Source organism: Rhinatrema bivittatum, chromosome 4, assembly GCF_901001135.1.
Source record: "Rhinatrema bivittatum chromosome 4, aRhiBiv1.1, whole genome shotgun sequence".
Lineage (NCBI taxonomy): Eukaryota > Metazoa > Chordata > Amphibia > Gymnophiona > Rhinatrematidae > Rhinatrema > Rhinatrema bivittatum.
The window spans coordinates 174,277,304-174,291,830 of record NC_042618.1 but is presented as its reverse complement, the minus strand read 5'-3'; the positions used below and the strand labels follow the sequence as shown (position 1 = coordinate 174,291,830).

Sequence of the window (14,527 nt, the reverse complement as noted above, 5' to 3'; positions counted from 1 at the left end):
TTTTGTTTAAATCTTGCAACCCATAGTTACTTTAACCAGTAGTGCGTGTAAGGAAGATCTCAATCCCACGGCACTTCCGGAGGTAAGCAGTACCTCCGTTACAATGTATAATTATATTTCACACACAACAATCTTGGCACAACAGCTTGCTTGTACGTTACGAAATACCAAAAGGGGACCAAAAATAAATATAGGATTTTTTTTTTAATGTTTTATTTCGAAGCCAAACATAAATAGAAAACCTTTTCTTCTTTTTTAATGGTTCATTCTGATCAGCTTTCTAATTAGCTGGGGCTGATTAAAAAAATATAGATATATATTCCGGATCATATCACTATGCGGGCAACCATGGGCATAAGGAGTTGAAAGCCCAGGGAAGTCATCAATTTGCCAAAAGGATTCGCTGGATTCTCTACGTGATATGCACAAGCTCATGTGAAATATTGTCTCAGATCTGCCAACTCCTTCAGAAGCTCTGTCCTCTTTAGAAAACGTAATTGTTTTTCTCTTGCTTTTTCTCCTACCAGAGTCTCCCTCCTCCTTGTGTACGTCAGTGGTTTTAAGAATTCTCAAAGGCTGGCTGGGTCCAGTGCTGTTACCTGTGCTGTTACCTGTTCAATTCCTGACCTCAGCTTGTGCTTCTTGGGTTGGAGGAAGGGTCAAGAAGCAATCTTTGTACAACCATGACAGTTATGGTAGGATTTAGGGTTCTGCAGGGAGCTGTGCTCTTTTGACTTCCTACTGGGGGACAGTCACTGCCATGGCTGGGTGACAGACGGAGGAAGGCGAGAGAATGACACTGGGGGAAAAACCTCTGATATCTGCAGAGGAAGGTCTACAGTGCTTATTGCCCCGGTGGGGAAGCAGGTTACAATGCAGCTGTGAACCCAAAGCAGCTGGAGAAAGCTGCTGGGCTGCAATAAAAAAAAAAAAAAAAGGTTCTGCAGCCTCGGCAGCTCTTATCTATTCTGTACTTCTACTGCCAGGGGCTGTGGAAAGCAGCGAATGAGAGATGTATTTATGTGTGTGCGCTGGACCAAAATGGTAACAACCCCTGGAAGATTTACAGTTTGGGATGCACCTTGGTGCACCTTAAAGTAGCTCTCCCTAAATCCATCCCCTTGTCTTTCAAAGAAAAAGCAAACAGGAGGCCCATCAACAGCCTGAAATAGATGTACATTTTTTTTAACCCTCTGTGGCAGCCCCTGGATTTCCTCTACAAACCCTGAAGCAGCCAGGGCTGCTGTTGCCATCTGGAAGGGATTTTCCCAGTAGCTTCACTGGAGGAACACTGCTCTGGTATCCCGACTCTTCTGGCAGTGTTTATACAAAGCAACTGCTGGACCCTGGGGCTGAAGCTGAGAGTTAAAAAGAACATGTAACTTTTAAAATTGATCATGCTGGGCTATTCCTATACCAGCTTTGCTTTTTTTTTTTCTTTTAAAAGAAAAAGGGGGCCACTTTTTGTCTAGTGCTAACAAAATCACTCACAAAATGAGCTCTAATAACAGAAAGCTGATGTCTTCTCCACCATAGTGAAGTAGAGAAATAAAGGTCAACGTCCGCTGCAGAACTCAAACGCCGCCGTATCAAACTGTCTTTCTAACAAACTAAACCAGTGACCTCTCCCCTCCCCCCATCTCTTAAGAAGATGGGTCGCTGTATTTCTGTCTGTACTTACAATCTGATTCCAACCCTGAAAACAACCCAGAATTTCAGCTTGAGAGGAAGATAAAAACAGAACACTGTGCTGAGTTCTCAGCTTTCCAGGGCTCCCCTGATTCACAGCTTCAGGTCTGAACACAGAACTGATCTGGCCTTCTGATTTAACCCAAGGTGACCAGATGGCTCCATGAGGCCGATCCGGTCCGGGCTTTAACCCCATTGCATGCATGGATTTGGAGTCTTATTTATTTAGTTTTTTTAATATTCCACTTTTCAGCACTTCAAAGTGTACATCGAAGCAGATTACATTCAGGTACAGTAGGTATTTTCCCTATCCCCACAGGGCTTACAATCTAATTTTGTACCTGAGGCAACGGAGGGGCAAAGTGACTTGCCCAAGGTCACAAGCAGTGACAGCGGGATTTAAACCCTGGTTTCGCTGGGTTGTAGTCTGCTCTCTAACTACTAGGCTACTCTTCTTGGAGGAATGGAAACAACGCCATAGACGCAATGGGGTATACGAGGAGCGGCTTGGCCAGTGCATTTGAAGGCACAAATTCAGTGACTCCCCAGTCCACCAAGTCATTTAAAGCTTCAAGCTCAGCTTTATAGGAAAGAAAATCTTAGCTTTGACAGCCAAGCACTCAATTCCAAAACCTCACAACAGGCTTCTGAAGATATCAACACTTTAAAAGGGCGTTGGGAATGTCCTTGCAGACATTAAACCAATTGTTTTTTTTCACATTTCATTTAAAAAATAAACCTGCTAATAAGCTGTACAGGACATATAATCTTTATTTTCATTTACAGACAGCTGCCACTAACATCCTCTTCCCATCTTTTTTTAATTATATCTATATGATAGTCAAAAATACTTTTTTTCAGATCTACACAAAAGCAAATGAAGGCGAGATGTTCTCATACTTTTGGTCATTCCTAGAGAGAAGAGACATCGAGGAACCCTGTCATTTTCTCATTCGGTCTGTGAGGTCCCCAGCCAGACGAAGACTGTGCTAGGCATAAGATGACAAAGCAATTGCTCAGGCTCCTAGAACTCACTTTTATTTACCATTTATTTGTTCCTTCCTCCTACGGCTGAGGGCCCTCACCCCCGCTAGCACCAGTACGTGTCAAAAAAAAAAAAAAAATACTGCCCTGATGGCATCGCCCTTTTCCCTAAATACACTGTTTCAAGAAAGAAGAAATGTCTTATGAGCAAAAGATGAAGGAACATGTCAGCTGGATCTGGCCAAGTAAGCAGACCTTGATGCTGGTGGACTGGACTCACTCACTGGCACCACAGGAACAATGGGGTTCCTGTGCCACACCTAATTCACCAAGGGGGTTTTCCCACTGGCACTGAAAGAGGGAAAACACAGGGAGAAACTGGACCCTTGATCTCTGGGACCAGTTCAAAGAGGGAGCTTTTGTTTTATGAGGCCTCCTGCTGCATTTTGGGACCTGTAATCCTCTTTGTCAATAGTAACAGTAAGATCACAAACAGCAGAGTGTTGTGGGGTATTATTATTATAATAATAATATTATGGGCACCTCTACGGGGATTTGCAGTAGCACATACTGGACATCTGGTCACAAATTACGAACAAAGGCTCTGTAAATTTGGAGCCCATATACTTTGAGACAAATTAATATACGTTGTATTGGAACTGTTATGTAGAGGCCAATGGGCCTAGTGTAACATCAGATTTAAAACAGGGGTGGAGCGGTTTATAAAGAGAACTCATTTAAGATAATTGTTTTCTGGAAGGAGATCATCCTTGCTTTGAGGGAATACCATCATAAAGCATAGCTGCACCCTCATCAAATGGCCACTTATCACTGGAGTGCCTCCTTTGGGCCACAGTGTCCCTGGTGCCTGCTGCTATTGGTCACGCTGGTCTCTCATGATCGAGAGTGTCAAACAGTCAGTAATTCCTCCATTTCTCACCCACACTTTTGGCTGCCTAGCTAAAGGCCAGGGGCAGGCCACTCCAGTCCTGGTTGTCAGAATATCCAAGATGAAGATGCACCAGGTATATTTTCACGCAGTTACCTCCATTGTATGCAAATATATGTCATGCATATTCACTGTGGATGTCCTGAAATTCAGACCTGGTTGTAGTTTTCCAGTTTCCGGAGTTCCCTTCCCCTGCTGTAGGCAAATTACTGACACCGGGATCCAGCTTACCTGAGAGCACATTCACAAGTCTGCATAATTTAAAAAAATGTGTGTGTGTGTGTGTGTGTACAAAACTTTCAAATATGTAAAAAAAAAAAAAAAAGCCAAACTGGAACTCTGGCTTAAAATAAATCCCCAAACAATTCCTGCCATAAATATTATAATATACACTTAAATTGTCATAAAGTTGTCTTATGTAAATTCTAAACAGAAAAGAACACACGCTACAGTTTGTTAAAAAAAAAAAAAAAAAAAAGGCAAGAAAAAAAAAAGCAAAGCAAAATTAAGAGGAGCTTCACAGAGCTGCTGCCAGAAGCTTCTGGTAGATTCCACAAGACAGGAAGGCTTGGGTATATTTAAATCCTACCTCAAGGTGTTGTTTTTCTCACATGTCGTTGTTATCAGACAGGAAGCATCTTAACTTCATTATCAAACTGTCCTAAAAGTGCCCTCAGCCCCTTACAGTTACAGTGTGCTCTCAGTCAGCTGAGGGAAAAGCGTCCCATCTCTGAGACAGGGCGGGGGGGAGAGGAAAGAGAGCCAGCAAAGGGGGGACCTCGCCTGCATGCAGCACACACACACACACACAGGGCCTGCTGAGCAAGCAGCTCTCTGTGCCAGGACGGACAGGCACAGCCAGTCCTGGTTTTACGCCCCCCCCCCCACTGCCTCTATGGACTTGCAGGTCCAGTTTCTCTAAGGCAAGCGGAAACCAATGCATCCATAGATGCCACAGTATGTTTATTTATTTGTTTGTTTTTACATACCGGGGTTCGATTTAGATATCACCTCGGTTTACAAATAATTTGAGAGGTGCGGGAAGGGAGTCCCTTCCTTTAGAAAGGTGCAGTGAATGATTAGAGAAATGTCATAAAATGATATAGTAGCATTGTGGGTAAAAACAGTGCTAACATAAACCAGGCCTGGCCAAGCCTTGCCCTTATGACCTAAACTTATTGTACCTGTTATAGTTCTTTTTTGTTTTGGCCAGGTTGGTAACAAAGTGAGACCTGGCTTTGATCCAATGAAGCCTGGATGTCCCCTTGACATTGGGCAGCATGCGACTCTTCCGAGATGCTGTCCAATGTCAAGGGGACATCCAATGTCAATGTCTTCCGAGTCGCATGCTGTCCAATGTTTTTACCCACAATGCTACTATATCATTTTATGACATTTCTGTCATCATTTAACTGTCATCTATTAACGCCTGCTGCAGGCAGGAGTTAATAGATGACAGTTAAATGTGTGTCCCAGACTCACATTTTTTTTTTTTGCATTGGGAGTGAATGCCTAATAGCCTCATTCACATGCATTTGCAATGGACGGGCTAATCCCCTTACTGCATTAGGGGATTGATTAGCGCCTATTCTACCCACTTCCGACTGAAGCTTAACATTGCGCTCGGCTGAGCGCAGTGTATTGCATCGGCCCCTCAGCATGTTAATACCACTGCCTGCTTCTAAGCCACATATGCCTTGAGAGGCTAAGCCATTCCAGCTTTATGGAATCCCATCCCATTGTATTCTGGAATTTGCGGTACTGTCATTTTACAATTTTGTTTGTTAGTCTTGCAGCAGACAGCAGGGGAATGGGTGATTAAGAAAACCTGGACAGGCCTATCCTGTGAAGCCTGACTTTGGGTCAGGTGGTAATTCTCAACTGATCAATGTAGGAATGTGTGTGTGTGTGTGGGGTGCTATTAGTTACTGGGAAAAGAAACCAGTAAGGCTTTGGTGCACCACCCCTGTTGTTTTGCCCATTTAAAGCCTTTTACATGAATCTCTCTTCTATATCACATCATCACAATCTCCAGAAGTCCCTAACAGCATCTCTCCCAGAGGAATGAAAGGAAGCCGTGGTAGTTAGTGTCTCTGACAGTCCGCTGCTCCTAAACTCCTCTCCCATCCCCTGCTGTGGGAAGTAATCAGAGGTGTCTTATCACTGTGCTAACACCTTAATTGCATTATAGCTGGAGAGTGTGCTAACCTGCTAATTGCATTACAGATGGAGAGGGTGGAGGGGCTTCTAATCCTCTTTAACTCTCTGCCTGCTGCCAGAAGCTTATTTTGTAAAACAGAAACTTAACATATGTAGGTGTGTATGTCTGTGCCTTGACACCTGGGCCATCCTTATTCACACTGTGACAACCAGAACTGGTTCCAGACCCTGTAGGGGAGGGGTGCCTGCACCCTCCTTCTGTCAAAACATAACACTTTTCTGTTTTTTGTTTTTTTTTACTTCATCAGACCCAGATTAAAAATTGACTTTACAAAGTGCCCTGGGTGAACGAGTCCAGAAGCACAGCCTTCTTAAAGTCTTCACTCTTAATGTTAGAGCACATTTATTTACTCCATTCAGGTTTGCCCTGCAGGCGCTCCTAACTTTTATTGCAGGAACACATGAATAATCCAAGGGTGATGCTGTGCCTGAGCGGTCCTCAGACACAGAGAATTCTTATGCTGCAAACAGTCCCACTTTCGCTGGGACTAATAGGGCTACTGGTTCCCAGCACAAGCACCTGAAGGAGAAGAGCAAATCACTGTTCGCTTTCTGGCCACCTCTTTTAACCCAAAGCATATTACAGAGTGGCGTGGGTTCCGACCATGTGCAAAAAAAAGTAAGGCTCATGGATTTTGAAAATCTACAGGACTGAAGTTATTGGAGCATATCTCTCTAGGGCTTGGAAACGATTTCTTTTAATGAAGGCCATGGTACTCTTCTATTGGGAGACACACAGGAAGCCTGCTGCTTACACACTCCTTTGCAAATAAACGGGCAGGATAATTTCTAAGCATGGGAAGAGAGGCAGCAATTCAGTTCGTAGAACCTTAGTGCCTTTACCAGAGTTGCACAGGGGACTGATACTTGCTGGGTGGACATTTTTCCCTCCAGCCACTGAAAGCATCATTTTAAGGGTGGCAATTTTCAAAGGGACTTCAGGGGGTAAAGCCGCAGATAAGGCCCTTTGGAAAGTTCCACGCATACATACTGTACTTACATGCACAGGGAGAAGCGATCCGGGGGGGGGGGGGGGGGGGATCGGGCGGGGTGAGACTCCCGCGCACACTTTCTCCATTTTAAAAAGTACGAGTGTAAATTCTCCCGGCAAAACTACACCCATCACATAGCAGGTGTTAACGGTGCACCGGTACTTTTGCCAGGATAAATATCCAAAGAGAATTTTCTAAGCGTACGTTGGCATTGCAGCCTGAAAATTCCTCCCCTCCCCCCCTGGAAAACAAAACTGCAATTTTAGGATTTCAGAACTCAACAAACAAGTAGGCACTGTGGAATTTGTTCTGCTGAAAATGAAAACATCTTACTTTGATCATGTTCCTTCCACTGAAATATAACAAAATAAAGTCTGCTTTGTAGATAAAAATGCACCTTTTGAGGTCTCGGTGCAGAGGAGTGAGCGATCCATCCCCAGCATGTTGAAGGGTTGCCTCGGCCCTGACTGACATCAACGGGAAGAGATGCCCAGCAGGTTGCCACAGAAAAGCTGGATAACAGGAACCCCCCCCTCAGCTCTCAACGCCTCATTCGCTGCACTCAAGGTCCACTTGATGCCGTCTTCTTTCTTTTTTTTGTTCCTTCAGACTGGAACAAATCCTGCCCACGATGTTCCATCTGACCCTCCGAGGAGAGGCGGCCTGTTGTGAACTAGAGCCCAGCAACACGACCTCAGCGAAGGCTCGGTCCTCCCCACTCACCCCCCCCTTTTCACTACCAAGGAAAAGTCACAACAAGGTCCAGCCCCCCCCCCCCCCCACTCCACCCAACCGAAAATGCCTAAAAAGAACCAGCCACCCTGTCTTGCTTTGTCGCTCTTGTTTTGTTGGCGTTTGCTTTGCAACACAGGAGTTAAGGAACCGCTTTAAGCACTGACAGTGCCTCACAGAACTGGTGGAGCCTGGGAGGCAGAAAGAAAACCTAGTTTATGGCCTCTCTTCTCCTAATACTTTTTCGATGTGTGCAGTACATTCCAGCCACTCCGTACTGAATGGCGACCGGTTGGCATCTTCCATAGAGCACCGGCAACGTGTCTTGGCCCGTGGTTGCTGTGCCCACATTCTCCACATCACACAAAGGATGTCTGTCATCCACAGCCCTTCAGCCCTCTCTACTCTTCCATCTTACCTGGCTTTTGCTCGTTCCTTTCTTCTGTCTTTGATAGGTATCTGTACGTTTACCATGGACACTCGGTCACAAAAAAAAACCAACAAAAAACAAAACCATCCCTGTGACTGAAAAGAACTAAAAACTTTGGCAAAATGATTCTGCTGTTTAAAGAAAAGTTTGTTCCTCTGTTTGTTTGTACCCTTGCTTTGCTTTCCTTTGCAAGCACTTTTGCTGCTACCATGCTGGATCTGTGCAGGAGGCCCACACTGGTCACTGATTCGCCGTTTTGCATTCAAGAGAACTTTCTTGCAAATGCTTCTGTAGTTCTAGTTCATATTTCCTTTTTCTTTGCACAAGCATCAATAGTATGTAAACGTTTGCAACTTTTCACTTATTACTGTGCAACTTCTGAAGCAGCAAAAGGAATGCGCAGCTACTGATTGTCTGCCATGTAATCTCTCCTTGCTTGATATTTTTTATTTTTTACTTTTTAATTTCTGTTCGTACCTCTTAAAAAATAAATTCCACGTAAAAAGTTTTAACATCAAACAAATGACGAAAATCCGGCTATGGGGGCCCGTGATGCAGGGCCCAGGCTGCTGGGGGGCCGGTAGAGGGTGCTTTGCTGGCTGGGGGGGTTTGTGGACTGTTGGGGCGTAGGAGTCCGGCTAGCCTTGGGCCTGAATAGACTGCCCTGCTGGGTGCTATTGCTGTTGGACACAGGGCAAAGGTCTGGCTCGCCGGAGTCACTTTCGGTATAGTTGTAGGCATGCACCCGGGAGATGCCCTTCTGTTGGCGGCGCCAGGAGTTGTAGTAGGTTGGATCACTGATATAGTGATTGACGAAAGAGTGGGTCTTCTGCCGGTCCTGATCCACTTCATACTCACTGTCGCTACCCTGCAGTTGGACAGAGAGAAGGTTTTCACTATTAGATGGGTCGCACTACCGGCACAGAGAGAGCACCAGGACGCATCTTGATTACTGTGTGCAGTTTTGGTCACCCCCGCCTCAAAAAAAAAGACATAGCAGAACCCTAAAAGGTGCAGAGGAGAGCAACGAAAATGATAAAGGGGATTGGACATCTCTCCCATGAGGAGAGGCTACACAGGTTAGGGCTCGTCAGCTTGGGAATGAGACGACTAAAAGGGGACAGGACAGAAGCTTATAAAATCATGAGTGGGATGGAACGGGTAAATAAAGGACAGTTATTTACCTTTCAAACAATACTAAAACAAGGGGACACTCCATGAAACTAATCTGACAGATTTAAAACAAATTGTAGAAAGTACTTTTTCACTCAGTGCGCAATCGAGCTTTGGAATGAGTTGCCAGAGGACGTGGTCAAGGTGACTAGCACAGTAGGTTTTAAAAGACGTTTGGACAAGTTCCCAGAAGAAAAGTCCATAAAACATTAGCATTCAGGTAGACTAAAGAAAGCCACTGCTATGCCTGGCTGTAACAGGAAGTAGTTCTATTTTTTGGGATCTGACGGGTATTTATGACCTGGACTGGTTATTGTCAGAGTCAGGATGCAGGGTTCGATGGACCTTGGTCTGATCCTGCATGGGATTTATTTTATGTTCTAATGATGACTCATGCAAGGGGCATTGTGGGAGGCCAACATTTCTCCAGATTAAGGAATAGATAAGGCAGAGAGGAACTGAAGTCTAATAATAATAATTAAAAAAAAAGTCAGAAATTGAGATTAAAATGTCCTAAAAAAAAATCTTCCTCTCCTTCTGCAAGGCAAACTGTGGCCTACATCTCAATGTCTGAAATTTAGATGTATGTATGGGTGGTTGTGGGAGGGAGTAGCTTGGTTTCCTTTATGGGATGCACTGAAGGAAAGGAACTTACAGGATGTATCAGTGATAAAAAGGTGACACTTTAGATTAAACAAAACGCCTAAAACGGAAGAAGTCAGGTGGTCAGCCCTGCCCATGCATTATCATTAAACCATGGCTGTGGAACTAGCTCATCTGTGGACAAGCAGATTGGAGTTCCTGGTGCATCTTCCCTCTGGTGATGTTCATTGTATTAATGGGGAAATTCTAGTGTTTTACTGCTGGTGCTATGTTTCTAGGAAAGACTAATCTAATTTGTACGCAAAAAATGCCAAAGCTTCAGCGTTCTCAGATTATGGAGGGGCAGAGGGAGTAGAGTGGGAAACGCTAGGTGAGGAGAACTTTCCACTGGAACACACTGGTGTATAGAAATGCTTTGGAGGGAGAATGGGAAAATGGAATATTTTAGCTTAAATAACAGGGGATGTGCCTTTTTAGGGACGGGGACAGACAGAAAAAGAGGGAGAGAGGGAGTGCTCTGTTAGCACTAGCAGGTGTACAAGCCTTGTAAGCACGCGGAAAAGAAGAAAGTTAAACTGAACGCCAAACACCTCCCACCTTCCTGGCCTTATGATTCCAGCTCTGCCAGAGTAACAGCAGAGGCAGCTCAGACAAAGATACCTGCAGTCTGCCCCAAGAAAAGAGAGATCCCGCTAGTCCTCACCCTGGGAAGAAACTGAGAGAAAGGGAAAAAGAAAACCACATTTCAAAGCTATCTCTAAAAAAAAAAAGTCCCAAAGTTCTTAATTACAGTTCATCAAAAACTAGCTTTAGAACGTCACCTCACCACTGCCCTCTTTTCTCCTCTCCTGACTGAACCTCTTGTCCTTGGGAAGGGACAGAACAATGGGGTCCATTCATCAGAAGCTCCATTGGCCCCAAAAAGGTCTTTCAGCTCTAAACAGCTTCTCAAAGAGATTCAGTCATGAAGAAGAGAAAGGGGAGCTGGTTAAATGCAGGTGAGGCTCGCTGACTCTCCTTCCCATGAACGCAGTGAACACAGCAAGGGCTCACCCTGCCAGCTTACATGGGGCTGCTGCTGCGTACCCAACCAGGCACCTGCTAGAACCAGCTCATGTGTTCTTCTAGTGCCCTGCTAGCAGAACTGCCAGTTCAAGAAGGGGAATTTTAGGCCACCCCTGGATTTCTGACAACTGCCTTCCTGATGCACTTGGGTACATGCAGCACCGATTTAAAAAAAAAAAAAAAAAAAAAAAAAAATAGTGGAAGCAGGGACTACAAATACCACTATGCATTGAGATGCAAGTTCAAAAACAAACCAGAACTGGTCAAAAGTCTCCCTCCTTGAACTGGACTGGGTCACTTAGCAGTTGCGTCTCAGGCTTATAAAACTTGGAGCAGTTTTAGTTTTGCAGCTCAGTCACACTGTAGGGGGTTTGATGAGGCACACTTTATGTAAGAAATTTGGCCAGTCCTAGGTTTTTGAACATCTGCCCCAGTGCATTGTGGGAATTGTAGTCCTGATTATTCCCGCAGCAACTAGCACTCCAGGTACCATACTACAGCTGGAGGGAAGGAGGGGGGAGATTAAAAAGAGTCTGGACTAGTTAAAAACTGGGTCACATCACATCCCTGCAGTAGAGCATCGTGCAAGCTGTAATTCTTTGCGGAGTCCTGCCATTTTGTCGCAGCTCTGGACAGACTTCCAAAAAGTAGGTGGCTGGGCTCCAAACCCCAGCCAGACCCAGTATGTTCCCTAACCGACTGCACGTCAGGACTGTGCTGGGATCGCCGGCACTTCAGAAATTCCCCAGACAAGTTCCTTATTGTCGGCAGAGCCGAGCCTTAGCAAGGTGTGGTTTGTTTACCTGCACGAATTAGGGAGGCCTCGTTCCTGTGGCAACTGCCTTCAGCAAGGGGCGGTCCTGGTACACAGCGCCAGCTTACTTATAATGCAACACAAATACAAACACCCGCTAAGGAATGCCAGATGACAAAGACGCCATCTAACCTTGCTGGTTTCCATTGGAAACGCTAAAAAAAAAAAAAATCTCCACAATGATCTGTGGTGCCTGGAAACTGGAAGAGGTTCCATGCAGGTCAACACACGCTCCCCTCCCCTTGGAAGTATTTACAGTACAGGGGCGGTTCCTATTTTGTGCTAAGAGTGTTTTCGAACAGGAGGCTACAACATTCCCCTTGATTCCATGTCACCAGCAGCTTTGAGATCCAGGCCTGGTTTCCTACTTTACATCTGGAGCTTTGAGATCCAGGCCTGGTTTCCTACTTTACTGCACATGGAAAGGACTGAACGAATCCAGGAATGGGATGCTGCAGGGGCAGTGCTCACAGCCAATAGAGGGGGTGGGTGGGGGCAGGTAGTCGCTACACACAGTGGTGACACCCAGTGGTTGGATTCAGGGTCCAGGATTATAGGGCTCTTGAAGGAGCCCTGCTGTGTGGCCCCTGGCCAGGGACCATTGCTGCAATGACCGAACTAAAGTAAACTGGGAGGGAACATACCCATCTTTTAGTTAGGATTTGAGCCCAAGGCAAGTTACAATTCAGGAACATTAGGTATGTCCCTGCCCAAAGGGCTTAGTACCTGACTTGGTAACTGACATAATGGAGGGGGAAGTGACTTGCTGGAATTTGAGCCATGGTTCTCAGCCTGCTGCTCTAACCACTAGGCCGTTATGTTTTGCGGTTCGGGGGGGCTGCCCCCACAAACCACCTCACTCACCTCCTCAGCTGGGCCGACCTGAAAGGCTCCCATCACGGCCTGATGCTGCCAGCCCTCCCTGCAGTGACCACTGCCTGCCTATGACCCTAGCTAACTACACACCTTCTCTTCTGCCATCAACAGAGACCCCCACCTAAGTCCTGCTGGCCCCGGCACCCAAAGGCTCAACCCGAGCAGAATTTGGGCTGGTATAAGTGAAGGTCCTGACTGGTCTCTGCTGCCTTGCCTATGTCTGCCTGCCGATGGTGACAACATGCAGGGCTCCTCCCTGCAGGTAGCGTCAATCTTGCTTCGGCCCAAGGGTCCACAGACACAACAGTTTTCTGAGGCCATGGACTTGGCAGACTTGACATCACTGCAGGACATCCCTGGCAGAGCATGCAGGCTGCAAGACCATCAAGGTACCCTGGAGCTCCTGGCCTCCACGATGGACCGGCTCACCACCCGCCTGGGCCACACCTTTGGTACCATCTCCATTTGCACTGGTATCACTACCTCCTTCAGCACACAATCAGCCCGTTCCTCAGTTTGCCAGCTCTATCCTGGTATTCTGGGGACCCCAAATGATGTCGGGGATTCTTGAACCAGTGCAAAATGCAATTCCAGTTGCAGGCTTCACTGTTTCCCCGAGGACCAAGCTAAAACAACAGTCTTATGTTCTTATGCTCTTATCCTCTCCCTGCTTGATGGAACAGCACTGGCCTGGGCTTCTCCCCTCTGGGAGCAAGGGGATCCCCTCATGCTTGACTTGCAACAGTTCTTGGAGCATTTCTTCACCATCTTTGAGGAACCAGGTTGTGCAGCAGCAATGGCCTCTGATTTGCTTCACCTCCGTCAAGGCTCCTAAACCCTGGCTGAATATGCAGTGGAGTTTTGGATACTGGCTTCTGAGCTGAACTGGTGAGAGGACAATTTAGTCGTCATCTTCCTAGAAGGCCTCTCAGGGAAAATAAAAGATGAGTTTGCTGCCCGGGATCTTCACCTCGCTAGAAGCTTTCATTGCCCTAATCAGCAAAAATTGGTCGTTGTTTGCAGCAAAGGGCTTGAGAGACTCATCCAGCATGGAGGAGTGTGTCACTGGCTCCTCGCTTCCAACATTCGCTCTCACCTCCAGCTACCACACTTTTGAAGTCTCTTCTTCCAGAAGAGCCAATGCAGTAGAGATGCTACCACTTGGTCCCAGAAGAAAAGCTCTGCTGCAGACAGCAGGGCCTCTGTCTCTACTGCGCAACCCAAGGCCATCTCTTGGCTCAATGTCCACAGAGGTCGGGAAACTTAAATGTCTAGGGTCTTTCGGGGAGATGACCAACTCTCCCAACTCCTGCTGGTCACACTGGAACTGGGATCTACACGTTTCTTCACCCAGGCCTTTATAGACTCTGGTTCTGAGGGGGACGACGACTTCATTTTACAAGACCTAGTCAACCAACTCCAAATCCCTTCGGTCCAGATGACTTCCCCTCTGGTGATCCCCTCTGTCTATGGAGATCTACTTCCAGGCCAAGTTACCAGCCCACAGCGCCTATAGCCTTATTTACTGGCCTCTTGCATCAAGAAAAAATCAGTCTTCACGTGATTTCCAGAGCCACCTTCCATCATATTAGGTCTGCCATGGCTCTAACAATATCAACCACAATTCATCTGGTCTACTTTATAACTCACCTGCTGGGGCCAAGGTTGTACAGACTTCTGTTTAGTGACAGTAGAACCCTCTCGTCGAGTGACCATGGCTTCCACCTCAGTATGTGGATTACAAGGAAGTCTTCTCAAAAAAGTGTGCTGAAGTATTGCTTCCTCATCGCATGTATGAATGCAGCATTGAGCTTATGCCAGGAGCCATGCCTTCACGCGGATGAGTTTGCCCCCTGTCTCTCCTAGACACTCAGGCCATGTCCGACTACGTTCAGGAGAATCTGAAATGTGGATTTATCCACCCTTCCTCCTTCTTCATTGCAAAGAAAGACAGATCTCTCAGGCCGTGCACAGACTACCACGGCCTGAATGCCATCACT

General features: G+C 46.2%; 1 protein-coding gene across 4 annotated transcripts in view; it reads right to left on the bottom strand.

Moving 5' to 3' along the window:
* Nucleotides 1-7,604: 7,604 nt before the first annotated feature.
* The window catches only part of SDK2 (sidekick cell adhesion molecule 2), a 577,803-nt gene continuing 570,880 nt past the window's right edge, over nucleotides 7,605-14,527 (bottom strand). For all 4 annotated transcript variants that reach the window (XM_029599248.1, XM_029599249.1, XM_029599250.1 and 1 more), the window contains one exon: nucleotides 7,605-8,864. In XM_029599248.1, coding sequence (XP_029455108.1) covers nucleotides 8,511-8,864 — 354 coding nt within the window. In that variant the 3' untranslated portion in view covers nucleotides 7,605-8,510. The remainder of the gene's footprint in view (nucleotides 8,865-14,527) is intronic.